This window comes from Sminthopsis crassicaudata, chromosome 2 (assembly GCF_048593235.1).
Source record: "Sminthopsis crassicaudata isolate SCR6 chromosome 2, ASM4859323v1, whole genome shotgun sequence".
NCBI lineage: Eukaryota > Metazoa > Chordata > Mammalia > Dasyuromorphia > Dasyuridae > Sminthopsis > Sminthopsis crassicaudata.
In genome coordinates this window covers 61,418,858-61,441,662 of record NC_133618.1, presented here as the reverse complement: position 1 = coordinate 61,441,662, position 22,805 = coordinate 61,418,858, and the positions used below count along the sequence as shown (strand labels likewise).

The following is a 22,805-nucleotide window of genomic DNA, read 5'->3' as shown; positions in this document are numbered from 1 at the left end:
TTTGTCTTTAATTTTTGAGTTAGAAGTGTTTTTTTCCATTTCTCCCTCTCCATCCTCTTCCCTTCCCTTCCTCCTTTATCAAGAAGACAAGGAATTTGATATAGGTTATATACATATAGTCCTGAAATGGAGGTCATGTAAGGGGATAGATGTTTAGTTCTTCTCAGGCACAGTCTCTGTCAATGAGGGCCTCAAATCTACAATTTCTTTCCTCTCTCAAATGAATCTGTGAAAGCATCAATTTGGGAGTTGTTTCTCCATTTCCTCCCCCACACACAACACGCACACACACACACACACACACACATGCACACACACCATTGACTCTATGTTCACTCATCCTGTGTGACTCTTACCCCCACCCTCTAAAAGTTCCCCACTGGGGCTCCACCCACTGATCAAGAAGCCTTCCTCCTTTCTCCTGGCATGGGGAGAGTATCAAACAGGGGATTCTAGCTTTCCACATTCATGCTGTATGACTAGCCTGAACATCATCTCTTCCTCTCCCTATCCGTAAAATAACACTTACTCTGCCTACCTCACAGCAGTATCAGAAAGAATGTTTTGTGCTTAAAGTGGAATAACAATGAATGCCGGATCAGTAATGTTGTTAGACAGACAGATGCCCGGTCTTTTGCAGTCCTAAAATCCCATATAAATGAGAGGTAGCCAGCAGTAAGGCTCTGAAAGAACAGAAGTTCTGGTGGCAGGAGGGTAAACAGAAAAGCTGTGGAATGCAGAGCACCATGGGAGAAAAAGCATGCACTGAGCCCTGAACTGGGGACAGCGATCAAGGAGCCAAGAACAGTGACATAGTCACAGGAATTAGAAGTAGGGGGGCTTCTTAAGACACATTCTATGCATCATCTTGCTTCTGAGAGTTCTAATTGTAAGCTGAAACAAGAGCACAGAGTTTAAGCCAAAAGTAGGCAACCCAAATCACTGTACCAAAGTGCCTGGTACACAGAGGGTGCATAATAAATGCAAGTGGATGGGATGGAGTAAGATGGGATGGCATGGTGAAAATAGCACTAAATTTGGAGTCCAAAGAACTTAGAGTCAAATCCCAATTTTATTATTTATTACCTATATATAACTATGGGCAAGTCATTTCCCAGGCTTCTATTGATTTTTCAATAATAATAATTGACATAGAAATGAAAAGTAACAGTAATAATAATAATAATTGACATAAGAATGAAAAGTAACAGTAATAATAATAATAATTGACATAAGAATGAAAAGTAACAGTAATCATGACAATAATAATAATAATAATTTACATAGTAATGAAAAGTAACAGTAAAAGCAATGACAATAATAATATTGATATAGAGCTTTAAGGTTTGCGAAATTCCTTCCTTACAATGGGCCAATAAGGTTGGTAGAATATTATATTATAATTACCATTTTACAGATGAGAAAACATAGGTTTTAAGAGTAGAAGTTACCTGTCCATCATCACACAGCTATTAAGTTTGGGGAGTAGGAATCAAATCCAGGGTCCAAGCCCAACCCTCTATACACACTAGAAACACAGCCCAAGATGGTATGGTGATAGCACAGTAAATAAATGGTGGTTCTGGAGTAAGGAAGACCTCGATTCAAATCCAGCCTCAGTTATTAGCTGGATGACTTTAGACAAGTCTGTTTACCTTGGTTTCTTCAACTGTAAAATGAGTATAAGAATAATATCTATCTTTCAGGGTTGTTGTGAGAATCAAATGAAATGTGTAAAGTACTTAGTGACATGTTTAAAATCTGGTGCACACTATATAATTGATAGCTAGCATTAATATTATTATATTCTTGTTCAGTCAATTCTGACTCTTTGTATCATTGTGGATCATACTGTCCATGAGGTTTTCTTGGCAAAGATCCTGGAGTAATTTATCATTGCCTTCTCTAATGAATTAAGGCAAACAGGAATTAAGTGACTTGGCCAGTAAGTATCTGAAGTTGGATTTGAATTCAGATCTTCCTGACTCAGATCTATCCACTGAGCCCTCTAGCTGCTCCTTATTATAATATGTGGAAAGAAAATAATAATAAAAGTTAACTTTCAGTTAGTACTTTATTTGAAATAGACTTCAATGCATTATCTGGTTTCTCTCTACAACCCTGTGAAATAAGCACTATTATCTCCATTTTATAGTTGAAGAAGAGAGGCTTTGTTGTTGGGGATCCAACATTCTATCCAATGATTCACTTATGGAATAATGCAGAATTAAATAAAATGGAATAATAAGTTAAAGTATTTTTTTTAAATGAAGAATTGTTACCGAAATTTCTTCTACCTCCTCTTTCCCTTCTTCTTCCCCTCCATTTCTTCCTTTCCTACAGTATATTGCTTCCCTGATTTGCCTTCCTTCCCATTTTCTCTCTGTGTTCTAACTAGAAAACCTTCAGTTTATTTTCGGTCCAGCAGGGCATCCTCAGAACTGCTGAAGCTGCTATATTCTGAATTAACTATTCCTTCAAATAAGAACTGAGGACCCTTTTTAAAGCCAATAACCACAGCTCCTACCTACAAGAGACCATCTGGTCTTTTGGTTGTTTTGTTTGGGCTGTCAGGGAGTTTCCCTGAGAGGGTTAAGTTTGGAAGAGCCAGGCGGGACCAACCTGAATGATTGTTTTGCTGAAACAAAAGCAGGATGTGAAAAACCGGAAAGCAGGAGGAGGCATGTTTAGTTTTAAACTTAGAAGCCCCAGTGATTCATGGCTCTTTGCTGAGATACAGTAGGAGATGAGAGACGATCCTCAGGTGGAAAAGCAGGTCAAGGCAGCAAGAGTCAAATAAAAACTCATTTTATCAGTTGGTTATTTTCCTTGCCCACTGCTGATGTCCAAATGTTGGGATTTTTTTCTTTTCTTCCCTTCTTTCCTGTAATAAAAGAGAACTACGGCCAAATCAATCAGGGGACAAGCATCATTAAGCTCTTACTATGAGCCAGGCCCTGTGTTAAGCACTGAAAATACAATGAAAGGCAAAAAGAAGCCCGCCTTTCTGGAGTTTTCACTTTAATGGGGGAGGAAACATGAAAATAATTAGGTACCTACAAGGAAAAAAAAAGAGTAGGAAAATGGAAGGTGATCTGAGAGAAGAAACGCCATCTCTCTTCTCCTTCTTCTTCCCAGAATATTTCTACACTGGCCACCAAATCAATCATGGAATTGCAAACTTTTTCAACTTCAAAAGGGCATTAGAGGTGTCACTGCTGAGTCATTTTTTTCAATTGTGTCCAATTCTTTGTGATCCCATTTGGGGTTTTCTTGGCAAAGATATTAGAGTGGCCTTCCTATTTCCTTCTCCAGTTCATTTTATAAATGAGGAAATGGAGGCAAATAATATTAAGTGACTTGCCCAGGGTCACACAGCTAGTATGTATCTGAGGTCATGTTTGAACTCAGGAAAATGAGTCTGACTCCAAGCCTGGCATTCTGTCCACTGATGTAGCACGACCCAGCTGTCATTACATCAGAAGTCCAAATCATATCTGATATAGAAGAATTCTCTCTATATCCTCCAACATCCCCCCCAACATTCCCATTCCAATGTTGGGAATCCCACTATTTCTCAAGACAGCCCATTCTACTTTTGATTTAAAATGTAAAGAAGTTCTTTCTTATACTGAGAAAGAAACCTACCCCTTTACAATTTAAAGAATCATAGAATTTACTGCTAAAATGGGAACTTAGAGATAATCTCATCCAAGCCCCTCATTTCACCCATAACTTCTCATTCTGCCATTTGGGGTAAAAGCAGAACAAAATTAATTAATCTACTATACAAGAGTCCTGTAAATACTTGACTGACCACTATAGTATTTTCTTATCTATGACCCCCAATTTCTTCAGTGGATTCTAAGAAGTGAAGGTAAGGATTGGACACAGGAGGAAAGCCTACACAAAATAAAAGGATTAGAAAGGAGAGGGAATGGAGGAAGTAAGGAGACCCCATTCATGCCAACTGTGATATTTATAAGGAAAGTAATGTATAATTAGGCTGGAAAAATAGATTGAAGCCAGGTCAGAAAGGGCAATTTGGTGGCACAGTGTGGATAGAACACTCCTCCTAGAGTCAAAAAGAACTAAACTCAAATTTGAATTCAGCATAAAACTAGTTATGTAACCCTAGGCAAGTCACTTGCTTCAATTTCTACTCCCAGGGTTATTTATGAAGTTAAATAAGATAATATTTGTAAACCATTTAGCATAATATCTGGCACCCAGAATATATGTGCTTCTTTCCTTTAAATGCCAAATAAAGCTATCTATGTTTAATCCTAAAAATTAGGAAAAAGCCTTTGGAGTTAATTGATCAGGGTAGTGATATGGTCAGATGTGAACTTTAGGAAAATCACTTGTGCAGCTGTATATAAGAGTGACTTAACAAATAGATTTAAGAAAAAGAGACTTGGTAGGAGGTCATTGAGAATGCCCAGATTAGAAATGATATGAACCTACCATAGAAGATGGATGGGAGAGATATTATATATGTAGAATCAACAAGATTCACTTCGTTGATATGAAAATCAAGAACAACACTCTGAAGAAGAGTGAGAAATCCAAGCTGATGCCCAGGTTCATTCTTTTTAAAATGGGACAGTATTTTAGGAAGATATTAACATGTTAGAATACATCCAGAGGAGGGCAACCAGGATTGCAAAATGGTTATCCATATATATAATCTATAAGATATGATCCTTATAACAACTCATCATGTGAAAGAAGCTTTAAATTTGCATTGCTTTGAGTAATTATATAAAGTTCATGATCTACAATCACGGGGCATCATGGAAAACCAATTGGTTCTTTTAAAAGATGTGCCCTTGACTCAGGGAGAAACTCAGGGTCATTAAAAAGCACTTTCAAATTTCCCAGAAGCAATACAAACCTATTTCACTAATTCATTCAATAAGCATTTACTACCCTCTGCAGCTATTTAGACTAGAAGAGTTCTTGTTCAGTTCTGGACTCAGTTTGCATTGTTTGTGCATGATAGAGAACATAAGGGTCTCTGAAGAATTGAAATTGAGAATCAACCAAAAAGCAGTGTGGAAGTGTATGATGGGCATGAGCAAGAAAGGCAAGACAAAGGATGTCAGCAGAAAAATGCATCACTGGAAAAATATGGGCCAGTCCTATAACAAACCTGAGATTGGACAGCCCATGGTGGAAGGAGAAAGAGCTCCAACAATATTGAGTGAATCTCCTGAGTCAAACTTACTAGAAGATGTGCATCTAAGTTATACAGGATGGGCCAGCATGTATGTGTTGAAATTGGCAAGGGATGTTATGATAACAGATTTAGATCTGAAAGAGACTTTGGAGGCTATCAAGTCTAGTCTCTTCATTTTTCAAATTTAAAAAAGTGACAGAGAAGTGAAGTGATTTGCCTAAAGTTACACAGTTAGAGGCAGCTGGTGGCTCAGTGAGTAAAGCATTGGGCCTAGAGTCAAAAAGGCCTGAGTTGAAATACAGCCTCAAATACTTCCTAGCTATATAATCTTGGGCAAATCAATCCACTGGAGAAAGAAATGCCAAACCACTCCAGTATCTTTGCCAAGAAAACCTCATGAACAATATGATCCATCAGGTCATTCAGATATGACTGAATAACAACAGCATAGCTAGATAATGTTTTAGATGGGATTGGAATCCAGATCTTCCTGACTTCAAATCTAGTGATATATGCACCATACTGAACAATCTGTCATTAGAAGAAGTGTCCACATGATGAAGGACAAGGATCCATTAGAATATAGATTAAGAAAGTTGGAGCTGTCCAAAAATGGAATTGGGATTATTTGTTAGAAATGGAAAAAAAAGATTCAAGTATAGAGTAGCATCCATATAATGTCAAGGGAACTATAAGAAAGCCTCCAGGATGTTGAACATACTCACTATGGGTATGGTAGATTAACTAAAGGGCATAGACAAGAAATGAATAAGATAGATAAATAAGAAAACAGACCATTATCTCCATCACTAGAAAGAAAACCTCACATTAATATCATCAGTCCATTGGTGTTGAATTTGGACATGGACTGAACCACTGAGTCCATGGCAGTACAATGTTCCCCACTAGTGAGATTCCATGATTCTATGAATTAATGCCATTTAAAACCCTGTTTTTAAATATATGTTATCTTAGGAAGGAAGGAGGGACAGAAGGGAATGGAAGGGAACAGAAGGGAAGGAAAGGGAAGGGAAGAGAAAGGAAGAGAAGGGAAGGGAAGGCAAGGGAAGAAGGAGGGAAAGAAGGAAAGAGGGAAGGAGGAAGGGGAGGAGAGAGGGAGGGAAGAAGGAAGGGAAAGAAAGAGGGAGGGAGGAAAGGAGGGAGGGAAGAAAGGTGGAAGCATTCTAAAAGATGCTAAGGATACTGAGAAATTGATGTAAATAGTGCATTTTAAGATAGAGATAGTCTACATAAAAGCATGGCAGTTGTTGATAGAGTGGTTAGTTTAGAAACTCACAGTTTGACTGAAACAAAAATGCACAAAGATGGAGCAACGTGAAATAAGTCTAGGTAGGCACAGGGAACCAGATTGGGGAAGGTTTTAAATGGCAGATTGAGGAGTTTGCATTTTATCCCCAAGGCAAGAGCAAGCCACTGAAAACAATCTTTAATTATTCAATGTCTTGGTTCCCCTGCTACAGTGTAAGCTCTTAAATGTTTCATAAGCTTTTTGTAAGGAAAGCATTTTGTAAATTGTAAAGTGCCATAAACGTATGAGCTCTCATAATTATTTATCACCAGTCTATATAATCTCAGTACTCTAGAAGTTGAGGAAGAGTGAGATGATGGGAGCCTAAAGGTAGTCCATGAGCTAAAAGGCTCTTGAGCTAAGCCTTGGTTATTATTATTAATAATAGAAGCACAATTGTGAAGTACTTTAAGGCTTACAAACTTTTTTTCCTTTTGACATCTTATGAAAGAAGCAGTGCATGTGTTAGCAACTCTATTTTATGTCAATTAATCCATCAATAAATAAATTTTCATTAAGTTTTTAGCATATTCCTGACACCTCTGGGCACCCAAGAGATAGATAAAAATGAAACACTGCCCTCAAGAAACTTATATTCTATCAGGGTAAAAAGCATCTACTTATCTAAGTAGAAGCACAATATGTAAAAAATAAAATGCCCAGTATTTTAAGGGAATTCTAGCAGCTGAGAAATGGATGAGGGAAATCAGGGAAAGCCTCTAGTATAGGAATTCTTACTTTGGAACCCATGGGGGTCCATGAACTTGAATGAGAAAAAAATTAAATCACTATTTCTCTTATAATTGATTTCTCTTGTAATGTTATATATTTTATTTTATGAGTTTAAAGTCATCATTCTGAGAAGAGGTACTTAAGCTTCACCAAACCACCAAAGGGGTCTACAAAACAAGTAGAAGGAAGTAGTGTCTGAGTTGAGCTTTGAAGGAATCAAGGGATTATAAGAAGCGGAAGTTTGAAAAAAAAAAAAAAAAAAAAAAGCATTCTAGGTAAGAAAGACAGCTTGTAGCTCAGGGAGATACATTGACTTGTCCACAGTCTCTTCAGTAGTAAATGACAGGATTTGAAACCAGACCTATGGACTTCAAATCCAACGCTCTCCCTTATAGTACATGAATGGATGGAAGGTAAATGGTGAAGTGATCTGTTCTTCCTTCACACACCTTTCTCAATGCTCCTGCCTTCAGATGACAGAACAGTCAAAACATGAAGAGCCAGAGTCACGCTGGATGTATTCCTTCCCCGCTGCTGAAAAAGGGCCAAGCACTCAACTAGTCCATTTCTGATTGGTCCAAGCAGGGCTCATTCTGTGACCACTGATTTAGTGGGAGGCCACCGACTCCTAATGAATCTTGAACCACAGCATGATGGATTTGTAGAATAGTCACAGAAACTTTGATCTAGGAAAAAAATAAATGAAAACTTTAATCGTATAACTTAATCCCATCAACAGAAAGAAAGGTAGCAACCATGTGAACTGAGAAACAATAAGGAAGCTAACATGTGAATCAAGCTTACACTCTGGACAATCGGTAATCAAGGAGAAGCAATAATTCTTCAGATGTCATTTAGGGCAAAGTATTAGGGAGAGACATTCACCAGGTAGAAAATGATCAGAGAAGCATGCTAGGATTATACAATAGACTGAAGGAAGAAGAGAAGAGGTGTTTTGTTTTGTTTGTTTGTTTGTTTGTTTTTTGGGGGGGGATATAATAGCCGTCTTCAAGTAACTAAGGGACTTTCAGGAAGGAAGGAATAAACTTGTGTTGATTAGCCCCAGAAAAAAATAATAGCAATGGCCTATAAGCTGGCCCAAACCTGTTCTTTTCAGAGTAAAGAAATCCCAGTGGAAAAACTCCCTTTTTTACCAATGTAGATGGGGAGCTGATCTACAAATTATCAGCTCAGATAATTGTCTCAGTGGTCTGCTGGGAGGATAATGGACTTGTTAGAGGTAGTAGTGGGCTATATAGAAGATATTGAAAAGCAAATTTTGATTTGGCATAAGAAACTTTCTAAAAATTAGGTCCAGAAATCTAGCTAAAAAATTTGGCATCTAAGAAAAAAGAAGGGTATAAGTATGTGTGTGTGTGTGTGTGTGTGTGTGTGTGTGTATACAGACATACATATATACCCATATGTATATTACTTACTATATATATATATATATACATATATATATATATATATCACTTACTATATTATGTATATATATACATGCGTATGTATCACCAATTTTTGCCAGGCACTGTATTAAGCACCTTTTACATATATTGTCTGATTTGATCCTCACAACAACCTTTCAAGGTAAATGTTATTATTATTATCCTTATTTTACATTTGAGGAAAATGAGGCAGACACAAGTTAAGTGACTTGCTCAGAGTCATCCAGTTTGTGATTGTCTGAGGCTAGTTTTAATTCAGATCTTCCTGACTCTACAGTTAACAGCTACCTCTGAACATATCTGGGGCAAGAGACAAAAAGCATGCTTGCAAATCCACTTTTTTATGAGAGGCTAGAGAAGAGCTCCTGAGTCATAATACCTGATAAGGAAAGAGGTCCAGCTCCAAACAAGGAAACAAAAGTCCTGAGGCAATGACGTCCATAGGCAAAAAGACCCTTAGAGCAGCCCAATGTTATTTCTTAGGCAACCATTACTTCTAAGGGAGGAAAGAAAACAATCAAGTAACATATGTTTGAAGCTAGTTATTGTTATGTGATTAGGTGTTAAGAAAGGTTTTTTCTATGATGCTGAAGGCATGTACATGCTGTCAGCATCCTCTAGATTTTGGAGCCCTGGGGCAATGTCCCTCTTGCCTCATTCTACTTTCAACTCTGACCCAATCAGAGCCAGTATCAGAGTTGAGTCAAAGTAGAACAGCTTCAATTCCCCATCATTGGACATCTTCAAGAATAGGCTGGATGTTGAAGAATAGATGCCTGCTCCAATATAAGTGAGACTAATTCTAAGATTCTGTCTGTGAAGGAGAAAAAAGAAGATGAGAATCTACCCTTCAATGACCTGGAAAAGGAAAATCATCTCCCTAAATATCTAATTATTCAGACTAAGGGCTAAGCACCATCCATAGTGGGGAGGGATGTTTATAATAATGACAATAATTCCCATTTATATTTAGTTTTTAAATTTACAAAAGGCCTAAAATGCAAGCCCTCCCAAAAATCTCTCTCCTCTACTCACATAAGAAGAATTCTTTGGAGACAGGATTCCCTCCATTAACCATCTATGTGACATGGAACTACTCCTTTCCCTGTTTCTGGATCCCACTCTCCTCATCAAACAGGGTTTACAATATCTGTACCACCTACCTCACAGGCATATTGTAAGGATTCTTGTTGTCCTTCCTTCTGGAAAAGGACCATGAAATCAGGGAGATGATGTCAGGAGAAACTAGTGAGTTGGATTTAAGTGAGGGGAGGTTGTGCAATGTCACCAATCTCACTTTCTCCTGTGAAGCCATCTGGTCCAGGAGCAAGATATAGATCAGAACTACTAGAGATGGCCTTAGATGCAGTAGGAGATCTTGTTCTTCTTTAAGAGATCTCTTTGACTGAGGCAATCTCCAATCTGTGATTAAGGCTAGATAAGATTTGAGGCAAAGAATGGTCTCTTTTATTTAGTCACCAAAAGAAAAGGGGGAGAGGGAGGGAACGTGTTGCAAGGAACGTACTTTGTAAACCTCCAAGTTTTGTAAGAATGGGTAATTACTCATCAGAGACTAGAGGGAGTGGACAGTGGGTAGTGGTTAAAGCCCTTCCCCTCTTACCACCACAGGCCCACCAGAGAAACATGTTCTGTTATCTCTTCCTGTTGGTCTCCCAACTCCTGAACTTGGAAACCCCAGCTCTATGGGGGTTCTCTTAGGGGATCTCCATGGGGAGAGTCCAGAGTCCAATGGGAAGTGGCTACACACAGCTGGGCTAAGGAAGGCAGTGGGGTGTGTATTCCCACGTGGGATCATTCCTTTGGTTCTGCCAAAGTGAATTCACGCCCTCCATTCCTGTACTGACCCTTCTCCCTGGGAAGCTTCTTTTTTCATGCTTTAGTTTCAAACCTCAGCTTCCAACAATCAGTTTCTTGCCTTTAATTAAGATGGAAGGGGCAGCCGCTGGGTTGATTGGAACATTGCTGTCGCTTGTTTCCAGTACAGAAGAAAGTGTGCACTCACAATTGGTGTGTATTTGTTTGCTTTTGTCTTTTCGGGAGCATGGAAGCAGTGTGATATAAAGGAAAGACTGGGGATCTATAAGAAATTAGGGGGAATGAGGGAAAGTTACAGAGATGTCGATTTTAGAACAAGACAAATAAGAACTTGGCAGAGATTAGAATTTTTAGAAGATAAAGTAGGGTGCTTCATGGATTAGTAAACTGCCTGTCACTGAAGATATCCAAGCAGAGGCTAAATGAATATTGGTTGGGAATACGGTCAAAGGAATTCTTTCATCAAGAAGGACAAACACATGGATGGCCTCTTAGGATGCTGCAAACTGAGATTTGAGGATGCTTGAGTTGGGGATGCAATAGGGTGCCAGAGAATTTGAAGTCAAAGGATTAGAGATCCCAGCTCTGTGATTACACTGGTCTGAGCTTGGGCAAGTAGCTTCACTTTGGGATGCTTCAGTTTCCTTACCTATAAAATAAAGATGCTTTAATTAAGTGATCTCTTAAGTCCTTTCCAGCCCCAAAACTGCATTCCTCAACCTAGAATAATAATAATTCACTATAATTAAACACCTACTAGACTCAAGGCACTGAATTAGGAAAATTAAAATTAAAAACCCTGCCCACAAGGAAGCTACTTTCTGCTGAGGAGCTAAAATATGTGCTGAGAAAATTATAATAGAAGATAACTCAGAGGAAAAAAGGAGAGGAAGAAAGTAGAAAGAGAAGAGAGAAACAGAGACAGAGACAGAGAGAGACAGAAACAGAGACAGACAGAGAAAGAGAAAGGCAGAGAGAGACAGAAACAGAGATAGAGATAGAGATAAAGAGAGAGTGCAGACTTTTATGTTCTAGATTCCCTCTCAGCTTTAATATTCATATTCTCTATTTTAACATCCTATATTCTAAAGCACCTCTTAGCTCTAATATTCTTAGTTCTTAATTCTAACAGCCTATCTTCTAAGGTACCCTTGGAGCTCTAATATTCCATATTCTCTATTTTAACACTCTATGTTCTAAAGGAAAGCTTTTTAAACTGTGGATTAGGATCGAATAACTGAATGTGGGTATTGTGAAATTAACTATCAGTCAATTAGGCATTTTCCTATCTTATATATTTGATGTTTATGCTTATTTTATATACCCAGAGTCAGATAAAAATTTCTTGGACAAAAAGGCATTGAGAGAGAAAAGTTTAAGAAGCTCTTTCAGCTTTGACATCTACCCATCAATGATTTTAGAAAGGAGATGGTTAGGGTGGAGTTCTTAGAGGTAGTGAATCTGACTAATAGAAAGGACAGAGGAGAGAGAGAGAGAGAGAGAGAGAGAGAGAGAGAGAGAGAGAGAGAGAGAGAGAGAGAGAGAGAGAGAGAGAGAGAAAGGAGGAGGAGGAGGAGGAGGAGGAGGAAAGGAGGAAAGGAAGGAGGGGAGGAGAGAGAGAGGGGGGGAAGGGAAGGAGGAAAGGAGAGAGAGAGAGAGAGAAAGAGAGGGAGTGAGGGAGGGAAGAAGGGAAGGAGAGAGAGATAGAGAGAAACAGAGAGAGAAGGAGGGAAGGGGGAGAGAGAGAAGGAATAGCATCTCTACAGATGGGAACAGGATGAATGATCATGGCAAAGAAAGGGAAGGGGAAGGGGCAAAATTAAAGGGCAATGAATTTCCATCAAGCTAACTTTCTCTCTACCAGAAAAGTGATTTTATCTTAATGCCAAAGGTCCAAGCTTCAGCAAAGGGTCATGAATGCCCCTTTCATTAAAGAGCCATATGCTCTTTCCTAAAAGGCATCTCTCTTCAAACTGGTTTTCTTCCTCTTTGGTAGTTTAGGGAGACAAAACCCAAAAAGAGTCATGTAAAACATTCATTTAAATCTAATGTGAATTTAGTGAGGGCAGAGACTATCTTTTTAAAGCCTCTTTTTTTTTTTGTATCACCTGGCACAAAGCAAGTGTTTAAATAAATAGTTATCAAGCTTCTCTCCTTTCCTAAGTTCACTCATATGGAGACCAAATTGTGGGTGGGATGTGTATAAGCAAAGATCTCAGAGCTAACAACAAAACAGAAGCCGGAAATGGGCAAAGATGTCGACATCAGATTAAATTAATTTCTCTTCTGTTTTAGCCCCTGGGGTTGGACACAAAGGACTGAATGGGACAAAGGCCTTGTCATAATGAACATGTGAAGGATTTTCTATATTTGGTCAGAAATCCTTCTAGTAACCGATGCCCAACAATCATTAGCAAATCATTTCCTGATCTAATCAGGAGCTATCAGAACATCAGATTTGTGAGTTTATCAAAGTGAAAACTGTACTCAGCAATCGCAAGTTAAATTGTTTAGTTGTTCTAGTTAGGCAGTTGAGCAATAATCCCCTTCTGTGCCAGGCAAGATGCACTAATAGTCCCTGATGAGGATGCGGTCAAATGAGCATGTCACCTGAAAACAAAAAGGTCAGCAGGGGTGAAATATAATGGGTTGATAATTGATAGGCAATGTCTCACAATGAAAAATGCTCTGGATTTAAATCCATCTTGAGATTAAAAATCAGATCTTGAAACATTTATGAACTATGTCCCTAGTGGACAAGAGAAGCAAGATGAGTTAGGGAATCAGGTACTAGAGTTGGGGACAGAAAGACCAGGCTCAAATCCTTATTCAGATACTAATTATATAAACCACCTCTTTGGGTTTCAATATCTTCAGTTATAAAGAAAGAAGGCAAGAGTATAAGCATTTATATAGCACCTATTATGTACCAGGCACTACACTAAATGCTTTTTACAAATATTATTTCATTTTATCCTCATAACTACCTTGGGTGTTAGGTACTAAAATGAGTTCCATTTTACATTTTAGGAAACTGAGGCAGACAAGTTAAATGACTTGCCTAGGGTCTCTTATCTGAGGCCAGGTCTATCCTGCCTGCAGGACCAGTTTTATCTACTGCACCACCAGCTGCCTCTAAAACATAATGTACTCAGTGACCTCTATAATCACTTCCAATTATGTTTCTATGACCTCTCTATATCTGTTTTATCTTATATAAAACAAGAATAACAAAACTGCTACTATTTCACAAAACAGTGAAGAAAACATTTTGTAAAAACTATAAAAGTATTAAGATATAAAATAGTAGCATTTGTTGATTGACAGCAATCCCTCAAAAAACTTTCCCTTTGTGTATATATAACATCTCATTCTGTTTCCTGTGTTTAAAGATCACAATGCTAAAGGAGCACTTTTTTGTGTGAATAAATGTGGCTGAAAAGACAGACATGGAATCCCAAGCCATGTCCATCCTGTTCCCAAAATTACAATTCATTGGTAACTTCTAAGTATGTAGAAGGCTGAATTTTCTGAATCATTTTCTTCACCCCAATAAGGACTCAGAAACTAGTTCCTTGTTCTCATTGAGCCCCTCCTCAGCTCCCTCCCTGGGAGACAAAAATGGCATGACTTGGCAATGTTTTCTGGGAGTGGGGGAAGTGGAAGGGAACATGAGGAAATGGACAGATCAAAGCTGATTCTGAGATTTCTGAGTCCAAGTGCTTGGAAGATGGGGGTGTCATCAAGAGGTAGACAAAAGGAAACTGAAAGGAAGGGCATGTTTAGGAGAGAAATTAGGAACTCAGGTCTGGATGAGCTGAGTGTGAGATATTGATGGGTGGAGATGCCCTCTCTGCAACCAGAAATTCACTTTCCTATTAATGGCAGCTAAACTCTCAGCTGATTTTTCCCAGGTATCCATATTGGAATCCAACTTTGCAGCCCTGAGCTTGAAGCCAGAAGTCCTGGGTTCAAATTCTCAGCCTACTACTTATTGGGCAAATCAGTTCCTTTTCTTGTTCTCATTTTCCTCATTTTGCTGTGTGAATGACACAGGAATAACAAGACACCAGAGTATTAAACTTGTCTTGGGGTTTATTGAGTTCTCTGAAAAAGGAAACCCCTCCACCCCATCCATATGGCAAACACTCCAAGAAGGAACAAAAGAACAAATTACAAAGGAAGGGGAAGCATTCAGGCAAAGGGGGTTGGGACCGGATGTTGCAAGAGCTGGCTGATTAATGAAGATATCTTAGCCTGAGTGATCTGGGAATCTTTGAAGTCAGCCTGAAAAGACATTATCACCCAGGATATTCTTGGGGAGGGGACAATGGGGTGGAGAGCATGGTAAGCAGGTCTTTTAATTGATGAACTAATAGATGATGGAGGGATCCTATTCAATTCACTAAAATGGAAAGAACTGTGTTCAGTTTGTGATGCATAACTGCTAGGGAGCACAGTGAATAATACAATGTTAGACCTGGAATCAGGAAGACCTGAGTTCAAATCCGGCCTGAAACACTTCCTAGTTGTGAGACCTGGGCAAGTATATTTAATCTATTTGCCTCCGTTTTCTCAACTATAAAATGGCAACAATGACACACACCTAACAAGGTTAATGATCAAAATACTTTGCAAATCTTAGAGTGCTGTATAATAATAGCTAACATTTATAAAGTACTTACTATAGGTCAGGCACTGAGCTAAATGCTTTACAATTATTCTCTCATTTGATCCTCACAACAACCCTTGGAGAGAGATATTATTATTCTCCCCATTTTACAGATGAAGAAATTGATGAAAACAGAGAGTAGATGACTTTTCCAGGACCACACAGCTAGTAATTGTCTGAGGCTGCATTTCAACTCAGGTCTTCCTGACCCTAAAGCCAACACTGAGCCATCCAATTGCTATAGTTAACTATTACTCCTGCTGTGATTCAATTCAGTTATTCATTATATTCATAGCACACTTAATGCATTACCTATGAATGAAAAAAAATGAATTTTAAAAAGAATTTGTTAAATGTATCTTTTGTTCTAGGCTTTATACCGAGTCTTAGAGATACAAATATAAGCAAGCAAGAATTCCTGCTTTCTAGGAATTGACATTCTAATTGAGGATAACACATACATGGAAATTATATTTTTCAGTTATTCTTTATGGCCCCTTTAGAGGTTTTCTTGGCAGAAATACTGAAGTTATTTGCTATCTCCTTCCCCAGCTTATTTTACAGATGAGGAAACTGAGGCAAACAGGGTTATATGACTTGCCCAGAGTCACATAGCTAGTCACTGAACTCAGGAAAATGAGTCTTCCTGACTTCAGGCCCAGCGCTCTATCTATTTAGCCACTTAGCTGCCCCACAGGGGAATTAAGGAATAAAGAACTATGAAGAAAGTGATTTGTAAATCTTAAACCTTAAAACCGAAATGTGAATGCTTCTATGCTGCTGCCTAAAATCCTTTGGGGAGGTTGGGGTGCCCGAGAGGGAAAAGAGAAGGTCCTTCCTATAGTGAGAAAGAAGGCAAGCAAACCCCAGTGGCGCCTCTCAGAAGTCATGAACTCTCTCACATGACATTTTCAAGTTTCATTTCCACTGGCTTTTTCTTTCATTTTTTTCCCCTTAATTCCTCTGCCTACCCCACACCTGAGCAGAAAGTAGATCAAAACCTAAAGTTCCCTAAAGACCCTTATTCAAGATCTTCAAGCAGATGTTGGACAGTCATTTGTTGGATATTCCTTTCTGGTAGGGATGGGTTTCAATTTCCACTGAGGTCCCTTTTACCTCTCAAATTCTATAGTTCTATGATTCTTAAGACTATAGTAGAAAGAACAGTAGACTCAAAGTGGGTATTTGAACTAGGACTCCTTAATGTCCCCTAAACGCTTTTCCTATCCCTACCACTCTCTGTCATGCCAGACAAATGATAATCAGAACCACAATAATAGTATTTGTAAAGTTTTTTAAAGTTTACAATGTGTTTCAGAATATTAGCTGATCTTTATCCTGAAACAATTTTAACAGACCCATGCTTTTTATTATCCCTATTTTATATTTGAGGAAACTGAGGCAGACAGAAGCTAAATGGCTTGCCCAGGGTCACATAGCTAGTAGTAAGTGTGTGGTCACATTCGAACTCAGGTCTTACTCTGAACTCAAGATTCGGCATTCTAATTACTGACACAGCATGATATATTGGCAAAACATTCGCTCTGGAATCAGGGCATCTGGGTTCTAGCAGCATTTCCACCCACTAGCCACAAAACCTGACTTTTAAACCCCCCTTTCCCCCATTAGTTTCTTTGTAAAGTAGGACTAATGGTAGTTAATGTGAGAATCTAGTGATGCGTTGTCCAAGCACTTTTTAACAGTGAAGTATTATGTAAATAGAAGTCATTATCATCACTCTTAAAGCTTTATCCTTTTAGATCAAGTGGGCTGGAGGTTAGAAGGGTTCTTAGAGATTCAATTGGATTACATAGTCGATCTCATCTTACAGATAGGAAAACAAAGGTTCATTAAAAGGAAAGAATTTACCCAAAATCATAGAGAAAATCAGAAGCAGAATCTAGACTATAACCCAGGTCTCCTGACTCTCAGACAAGGTCTTGTCCTAGATACCCCAGGTCTCAGAGCTCACTCTCAAAGAAAGAAGAGTCAGCGGTCCCAATGGTCCCATCTCTCCACTGTTATTTCTACATTTCTCAGAAAACCATTGCCGGAGTCAGCTCTTCCTGAGGCCAGTTTGGCGCCAGTCATTCGAATGTAATAGCATTATTAGAGTTCACAGAACTCCCTCAGCTAGCAAAAGGTCTGCAATCTCCTGCTTCAGCTCTTTGCCCTTTCTCAGAACTTCCTCTCAGTTGGACCCACTTTTTATTGGGACAGTGCTGGTGTTCCACTGACTCTCACACAGACTGCCCAGCCAAGGTAGGAAAGACCTGTTGTTTGGTAACTTTTATAGAAATAGCCATAGTCCGCAGGCAGATTCAAAGGTTTCCCAGGTGACCTTCCTTCAATACAATTCAGGAGCCGTCAGAGGCCACCACACCTGGGTCAATGAATTCATTTAGGTTGTGTAGGACAAGCCTCAGTGCTTGGGCTGAGGAGGTCAAGGCTGCCAGTTTGATCACTCTGTGGGCTAGGAACGTTCATTAATCCAGTTGTTCTTAGAACTAACTTGGAGGGACCTTAGTACATGGAATTTCAGAGCTGAGAGCACAGGATGTTAGAGAAGGGACAGGCTTTGAGGGTACACGATATTTGAATAGAAAGTGTCAGAGCTAAAGGAGACATTAGACAAAGAAGAGCCATTAGAGGGAATCTTAGAACAGAAAATGTCAAAGTAGAAAGGCTCTTAAAACCCAGACTTTCAGAACTAGAAAGAACCTTAAAACATAAAATGTTAGAGTGAGAAGAGACCTTAGAACAAGAAATATCAGAATTAGAGGGCCTTAGAACCAAAAATGTCAAAGCAGAAAGGGACAGAAGCACAGAATTTCAAAGCTGGAAAGAACCTTAGAACATAGAATGTTAGAGCTAGAAGGCACTGCAGAACCCAAAACCCTATTTCTGGAAGGGATATTAACTATCTTAAATTTAAATTCCCTTCTATCTCTGATGTTCTAACATTCTGAGACCATATAATACATTTGACCAGTGATGAAACTGAGGACCACAGGACTACAAATCCAGGGTCACAAAGCGAATTAAGAGGCTATTTTTTATTTATAAAATGAAGAGAAGGTCAATAATACAATGATCCAATCCAATCCCAAAGAACTCATGATGAAGCATGCTATCTGCTTCAGAGAGAGAATCTGTATGAATATAGACCGAATGCTATTTTTCACTTCCTTTCTTTCATTCTTTTTTTTATTTGTCTTCTTGTACAAAATGACTAATATAAAAATGTTTTACATGTTTGCATGATACTGCTTACCATCTCAAGGAGCAAAAAGAAGGAGGATAGATTTGGAACTCAAAACTTTTTTAATATTTAAAAATTGTTTTAGCATGTAATTGGAGAAAGAATTTTTATTTAAAAATGGAGAGAATAAATCCCATCCTCCCTAGTTCATTAGGCTATAGTGAAGCTCAAATTAAATAATATATGCCTTTGCAATCTATAAATTACTGTACAAATGTGATTGGTTACTATTATTATTGAGCTGAGAGCTGAGTGACCAAGGATAGATATAAAATATGCTTCCTTAGGATCATGAAATAGAAGTAAATATCTTCCTCAAGCCAATTGAGGGCCAGTTGGTTTGGGAGACGGTTACTGAAAGGGCAGGAAATGGACCAAATGATTTCATGGAATCTCAAAAGTCTGAAAGAACCTTTAGTATTATCTAATCCAACCCTAGGACAGCTAGGTGGCACCATAGTACATAGAGTGTTGGACCTAGGGAGAATCATCTTCCTGAGTTCAAATTCTGCATCAGGTACTTACTAGCTTTGTGATTCTGGGCAAATCACTTAACCCCATTTGCCTCTCTATAAAATGAGGTGGCAAAGGAAATGACAAACCATTCCAGTGTCTTTTTTGTTTTTCTTTCTGTTTTTGTTTTTGCTAAGGCAATTGGGGTTAAGTGACTTGCCCAGGATCACACAGCTAGGAAGTGTTAAGTATCTGAGGTCAGATTTGAATGCAGGTCCTCTAACTTTAGGGCTGGTGCTCTATCCACTGTGCCACTTAGCTGCCCCTGTTCCAAGCAATTTCTAAATGGGGTCACGAAGAGTCAGGCATAACTGAAAATGATTGAATTTGATGCACAATGGATGGAAACTCACTTCAGAAACCTTGAGAGTGGATTTCTAATCCTTGGATAAAGTAAAGCCAGGATGATCATCAATTTCAAGAAACCCCACATTTAGAGGATGAGATTTAAAGATCCACGTCCAATTCCCTTCCCATTTTACAAGGAAGAAAACTAGGTTACAGTATATGGGAGTAGTTTATCCCAGGTGACACAAATGACAAGGTTTGAACTCAGCTACCCTACCACTAAATCCAGTGGGGTAGTATTTTTTTATTATTTAGAAAGTTTTTCTTAGATCAAAATCTTCTCTGAAAAGTATACTTATCATTCCTAGCCTGGAACACTCTCCCTTCTCCAGACTTGACTACTGACATCCCTGGCTTCCATTAAGTCTCAATTAAAATCTCACTTTCTATAAAAAATCTTCTCCACATCCTCTTAATTCCTGTGCCTTCCCTTTATTAATTTCTTAATTATTTCTAATTTATCATCTGTATGGTTGTGTATTTTAAATCATGAAGACAGAAACTGTCTTTTGCTTCTTCTTTTAGATCTCTTTGTGCCCAGCACAAAGTAGTTGCTTAATAAATGTTTATAGGGTATTGATTTAAAGCTAAAATGGACCTTAGATAATATCTCATCCAATCTCATATAATAGATAAGAAAACTGAGTCAAACTGGACTAAGTGATTTGCTCACTGTCACATAGCTAGTTAAGTTTCTGAGGCTGGATTTGAACTCAGGTTCTCCTGACTCAAGGGCTAGAATTCTATCCACTGGATCACCTAGCTATCTCTCCTTTATTAAGAACTTCTATAATTATATGTAAGTTGTGATTTCCAATTGCTTCCCAATAAAAGTACAAACTTGTCTTGGTATTCAAGCTCTACAATCTGTCTGCAATCTAATTTCCCAATCTTATCTCATACTAGTACGCTTCATATGGTGGTCTCCTGGACCACTCTCCATCCGCCATTTTCATCCTCCCCTCTCCTATCCCCATTTCTTTGCTCACGCCTTTCTCCACACCCAGCGTAGGACTCCCCATCATCTCTATCAGTCATATTCTCTCTCTTGCTTCAGAGTTGTCTCAAATGCCTCATCTGTGAATCTTTCAACAATAACAAATATTTATGAAGTGTCTATTATGTGCAGGTATTGCTCTAGCACCTGCAGATATTTAAAACAACAACAAAACAATCTTTCCCTTCAACATTCTTTGAATTATTCAGACAAAAATGTCCTTTTTGCTCAAATTCCTTATTCCAATTTAACTGAATCTCAACTTGGAAGTTAATTCATTCTTTTAGTATAGATATGACACAAGCCCTGCTCTCAAGAAGCTTACAATCTAAAGGGGGAAGGAAAAAATGTATCAGAAATATTTTTGCCCCTCAGCATCAAGTATATTGTTTTTCAACTATAGCAGTTACTAAATATTTTAATTTAAACTTTTAAATTTAGTATTGTTTAATTAATGGAATTAATTTAGGCAAATAGATGGCTCAGTGGTTGTGTACTAAGCAAGCAAAGTAGCACAATGGATACGGAATGGGGCATGGATTCAGGAAGACAAATTCAAATCCATCCTCAGACACTTAATAGCTATGGGACCCTTAACATCTGTGTCTCAGTTTCCCCATTGGTAAAATGGGAATAATAGATCCTACCTCTCAGAGTTGTTGCATGGGTTATACAAACCTTAAAACACTATATAAATGCTAATTATTATTTTTAAAAACTTGTCCTTACTTTTTTTGTAGACTTGAGCAGGTCACAGGAAGATGGAGAAACAGATCCTCATCATTTTCCTGGCTGCAGCCTGCAAAAGTGTGATAAGAGCCTGTGCAGAGGCAGAGAACTTCCCCCAAGAGCTTCCCCTGTCAGGGGCCCAGGATGTTCGCCCACGTTTTAAGAGAGCTTGGATTTGGAACCAAATGCACATCCAGGAAGAGATGACTAGCAAACTCCCTCATCATGTGGGCAAGGTAAATGGTTCAGAGGCTGACTATCATACGTAGGACTTCTTGCAGCAAGGCAAACACTTTTCTCAGCGTCCCTGCTATTCAATCTACACTACTGTAGATCCTCTGGATAAGAGGCAAACATCACTGAGAATTATAGTTTAAAACTTAGAGGTTGATCCAGTCCTTTTAGTTCACAGATAAAGATACAAAGTCTCCAAAAGGAATCATTACTTACCCAATTGAGTGTTACACTTACAGAGCCCCTGCTCTCAAAAGGCTTACCATCTAGGGAGACAAGAATATCACACATGAAATCCTTAGGATGTGAGCCATTATTTCCTTAAGCAATAGGTGTGTGGAGAGCCTTTGCCAGGCCCACTCATCATGGATTAAACTGGTTTGGGAAGGCTTTCTGGAAGAGAAAGGCTTTGAAGTAAATGAATAAACCTTGAATAAGCAGAGAAGAGAAGGCAAGAGGCTCAGTATACCACATTCAACAACTTCTTGAGCAGCAGCAGGGAAGACAGTCTACAGGAATGGGAAGAGTACTGCCTTCAAAATTAAGAAGCCAGGGTTCAAATCCTGACTCAACATAATCCAATACATTTTTAAAGGTGTTAGATATACAAAACCAAAAATTTCTTCCTTTCAAGTTTGGAGAAAGAAAGGCTTTGGGAAAAATTAATACATGGTATGTGATATTGGACAATTTATTTCTTCACTGGCCTCAGTTTCCTATTGTGTAAAATGAGGGAATAATAATCTAGGAAGTCATCTAGATGTACCTGATTAATTTGCAAATGAGGAAACTGAGACCCATGGGGTTGTGATTGACCCAAGCTTAATGAGACGGTAAATCAAATCCAGGTCTTCTGACTAGTCTTCTGCCCATAGTGCCAATCTGGTCTTTTCTAAGATGTTTTTCAAGCCTAAGTGTGAGGACATTAAGAGAAACACTGAGAAAATCCTAAGAGAAACTATCATTAATACCGAAGCTGTTCTATTTGGGATCCAATTATAGAAAACACAATCTCAAGGTTAGAAGGGATCTTAGAGGAAATTTACATCTGGATAGGAATTTGCTCTGCAATATCTTTGACAAGGGTAATCCTTTGCTTGAAGGCCTCCATGATGCAGAATTCGCAACTTAATGCTTCAGAAAGCCCCAACACATTTCGGAACCCATCTCATTGTTAAGAAGTTTTTCCTTATTGAACCACCACGGGACTGTGTGGACAATTAAGTGACCCCTTTCAATGAGGAGATCCCGGGTACCTGCATCCCCTTACACATCTGGGCAGTTATTCACCCTCTCAATGGCAGGGGATATCCAAGAAGAACATGGCTATTATAGAGTTGCTACATCTAATCCCAACTTCCCCAAATTGTTTTTGCTACTTCTTTAGCCTAAGGGTATGGATCATATGAATGTATCCAGTTAAAATCTTGGCTCAAGCCTCTTCCCAACTGGGAAATCTCTGTCCTCTGTTCTGGTCTGTTATAAGTCAATGAACCTTAATTATGTGAATATGTCATAAAGGAATCAACTAACTTACCCT

The 22,805-nt window shown here is 38.6% G+C and overlaps 1 protein-coding gene and 1 long non-coding RNA gene across 6 annotated transcripts in view; one reads left to right on the top strand and one right to left on the bottom strand.

Moving 5' to 3' along the window:
• CDH5 (cadherin 5) overlaps positions 1 to 22,805 on the top strand; it is a 51,326-nt gene that overhangs the window by 6,378 nt on the left and 22,143 nt on the right. For 4 of the 5 annotated variants that reach the window (XM_074286555.1, XM_074286553.1, XM_074286557.1 and 1 more), the window contains one exon: positions 21,043 to 21,267. In XM_074286555.1, the coding sequence (XP_074142656.1) occupies positions 21,064 to 21,267 (204 nt within the window). In that variant the 5' untranslated portion in view covers positions 21,043 to 21,063. Of the gene's footprint in view, positions 1 to 10,562; positions 10,703 to 21,042; positions 21,268 to 22,805 lie in introns of those variants that run through there. The other variant, XM_074286556.1, reaches the window with a different exon arrangement.
• LOC141554555 (uncharacterized) lies at positions 7,155 to 9,914 on the bottom strand. Its single transcript, XR_012485892.1, has 3 exons — positions 9,838 to 9,914; positions 9,054 to 9,170; positions 7,155 to 7,909 (listed from the first exon to the last, which is right to left on the bottom strand). It is a non-coding gene; the product is annotated as an uncharacterized LOC141554555 (long non-coding RNA).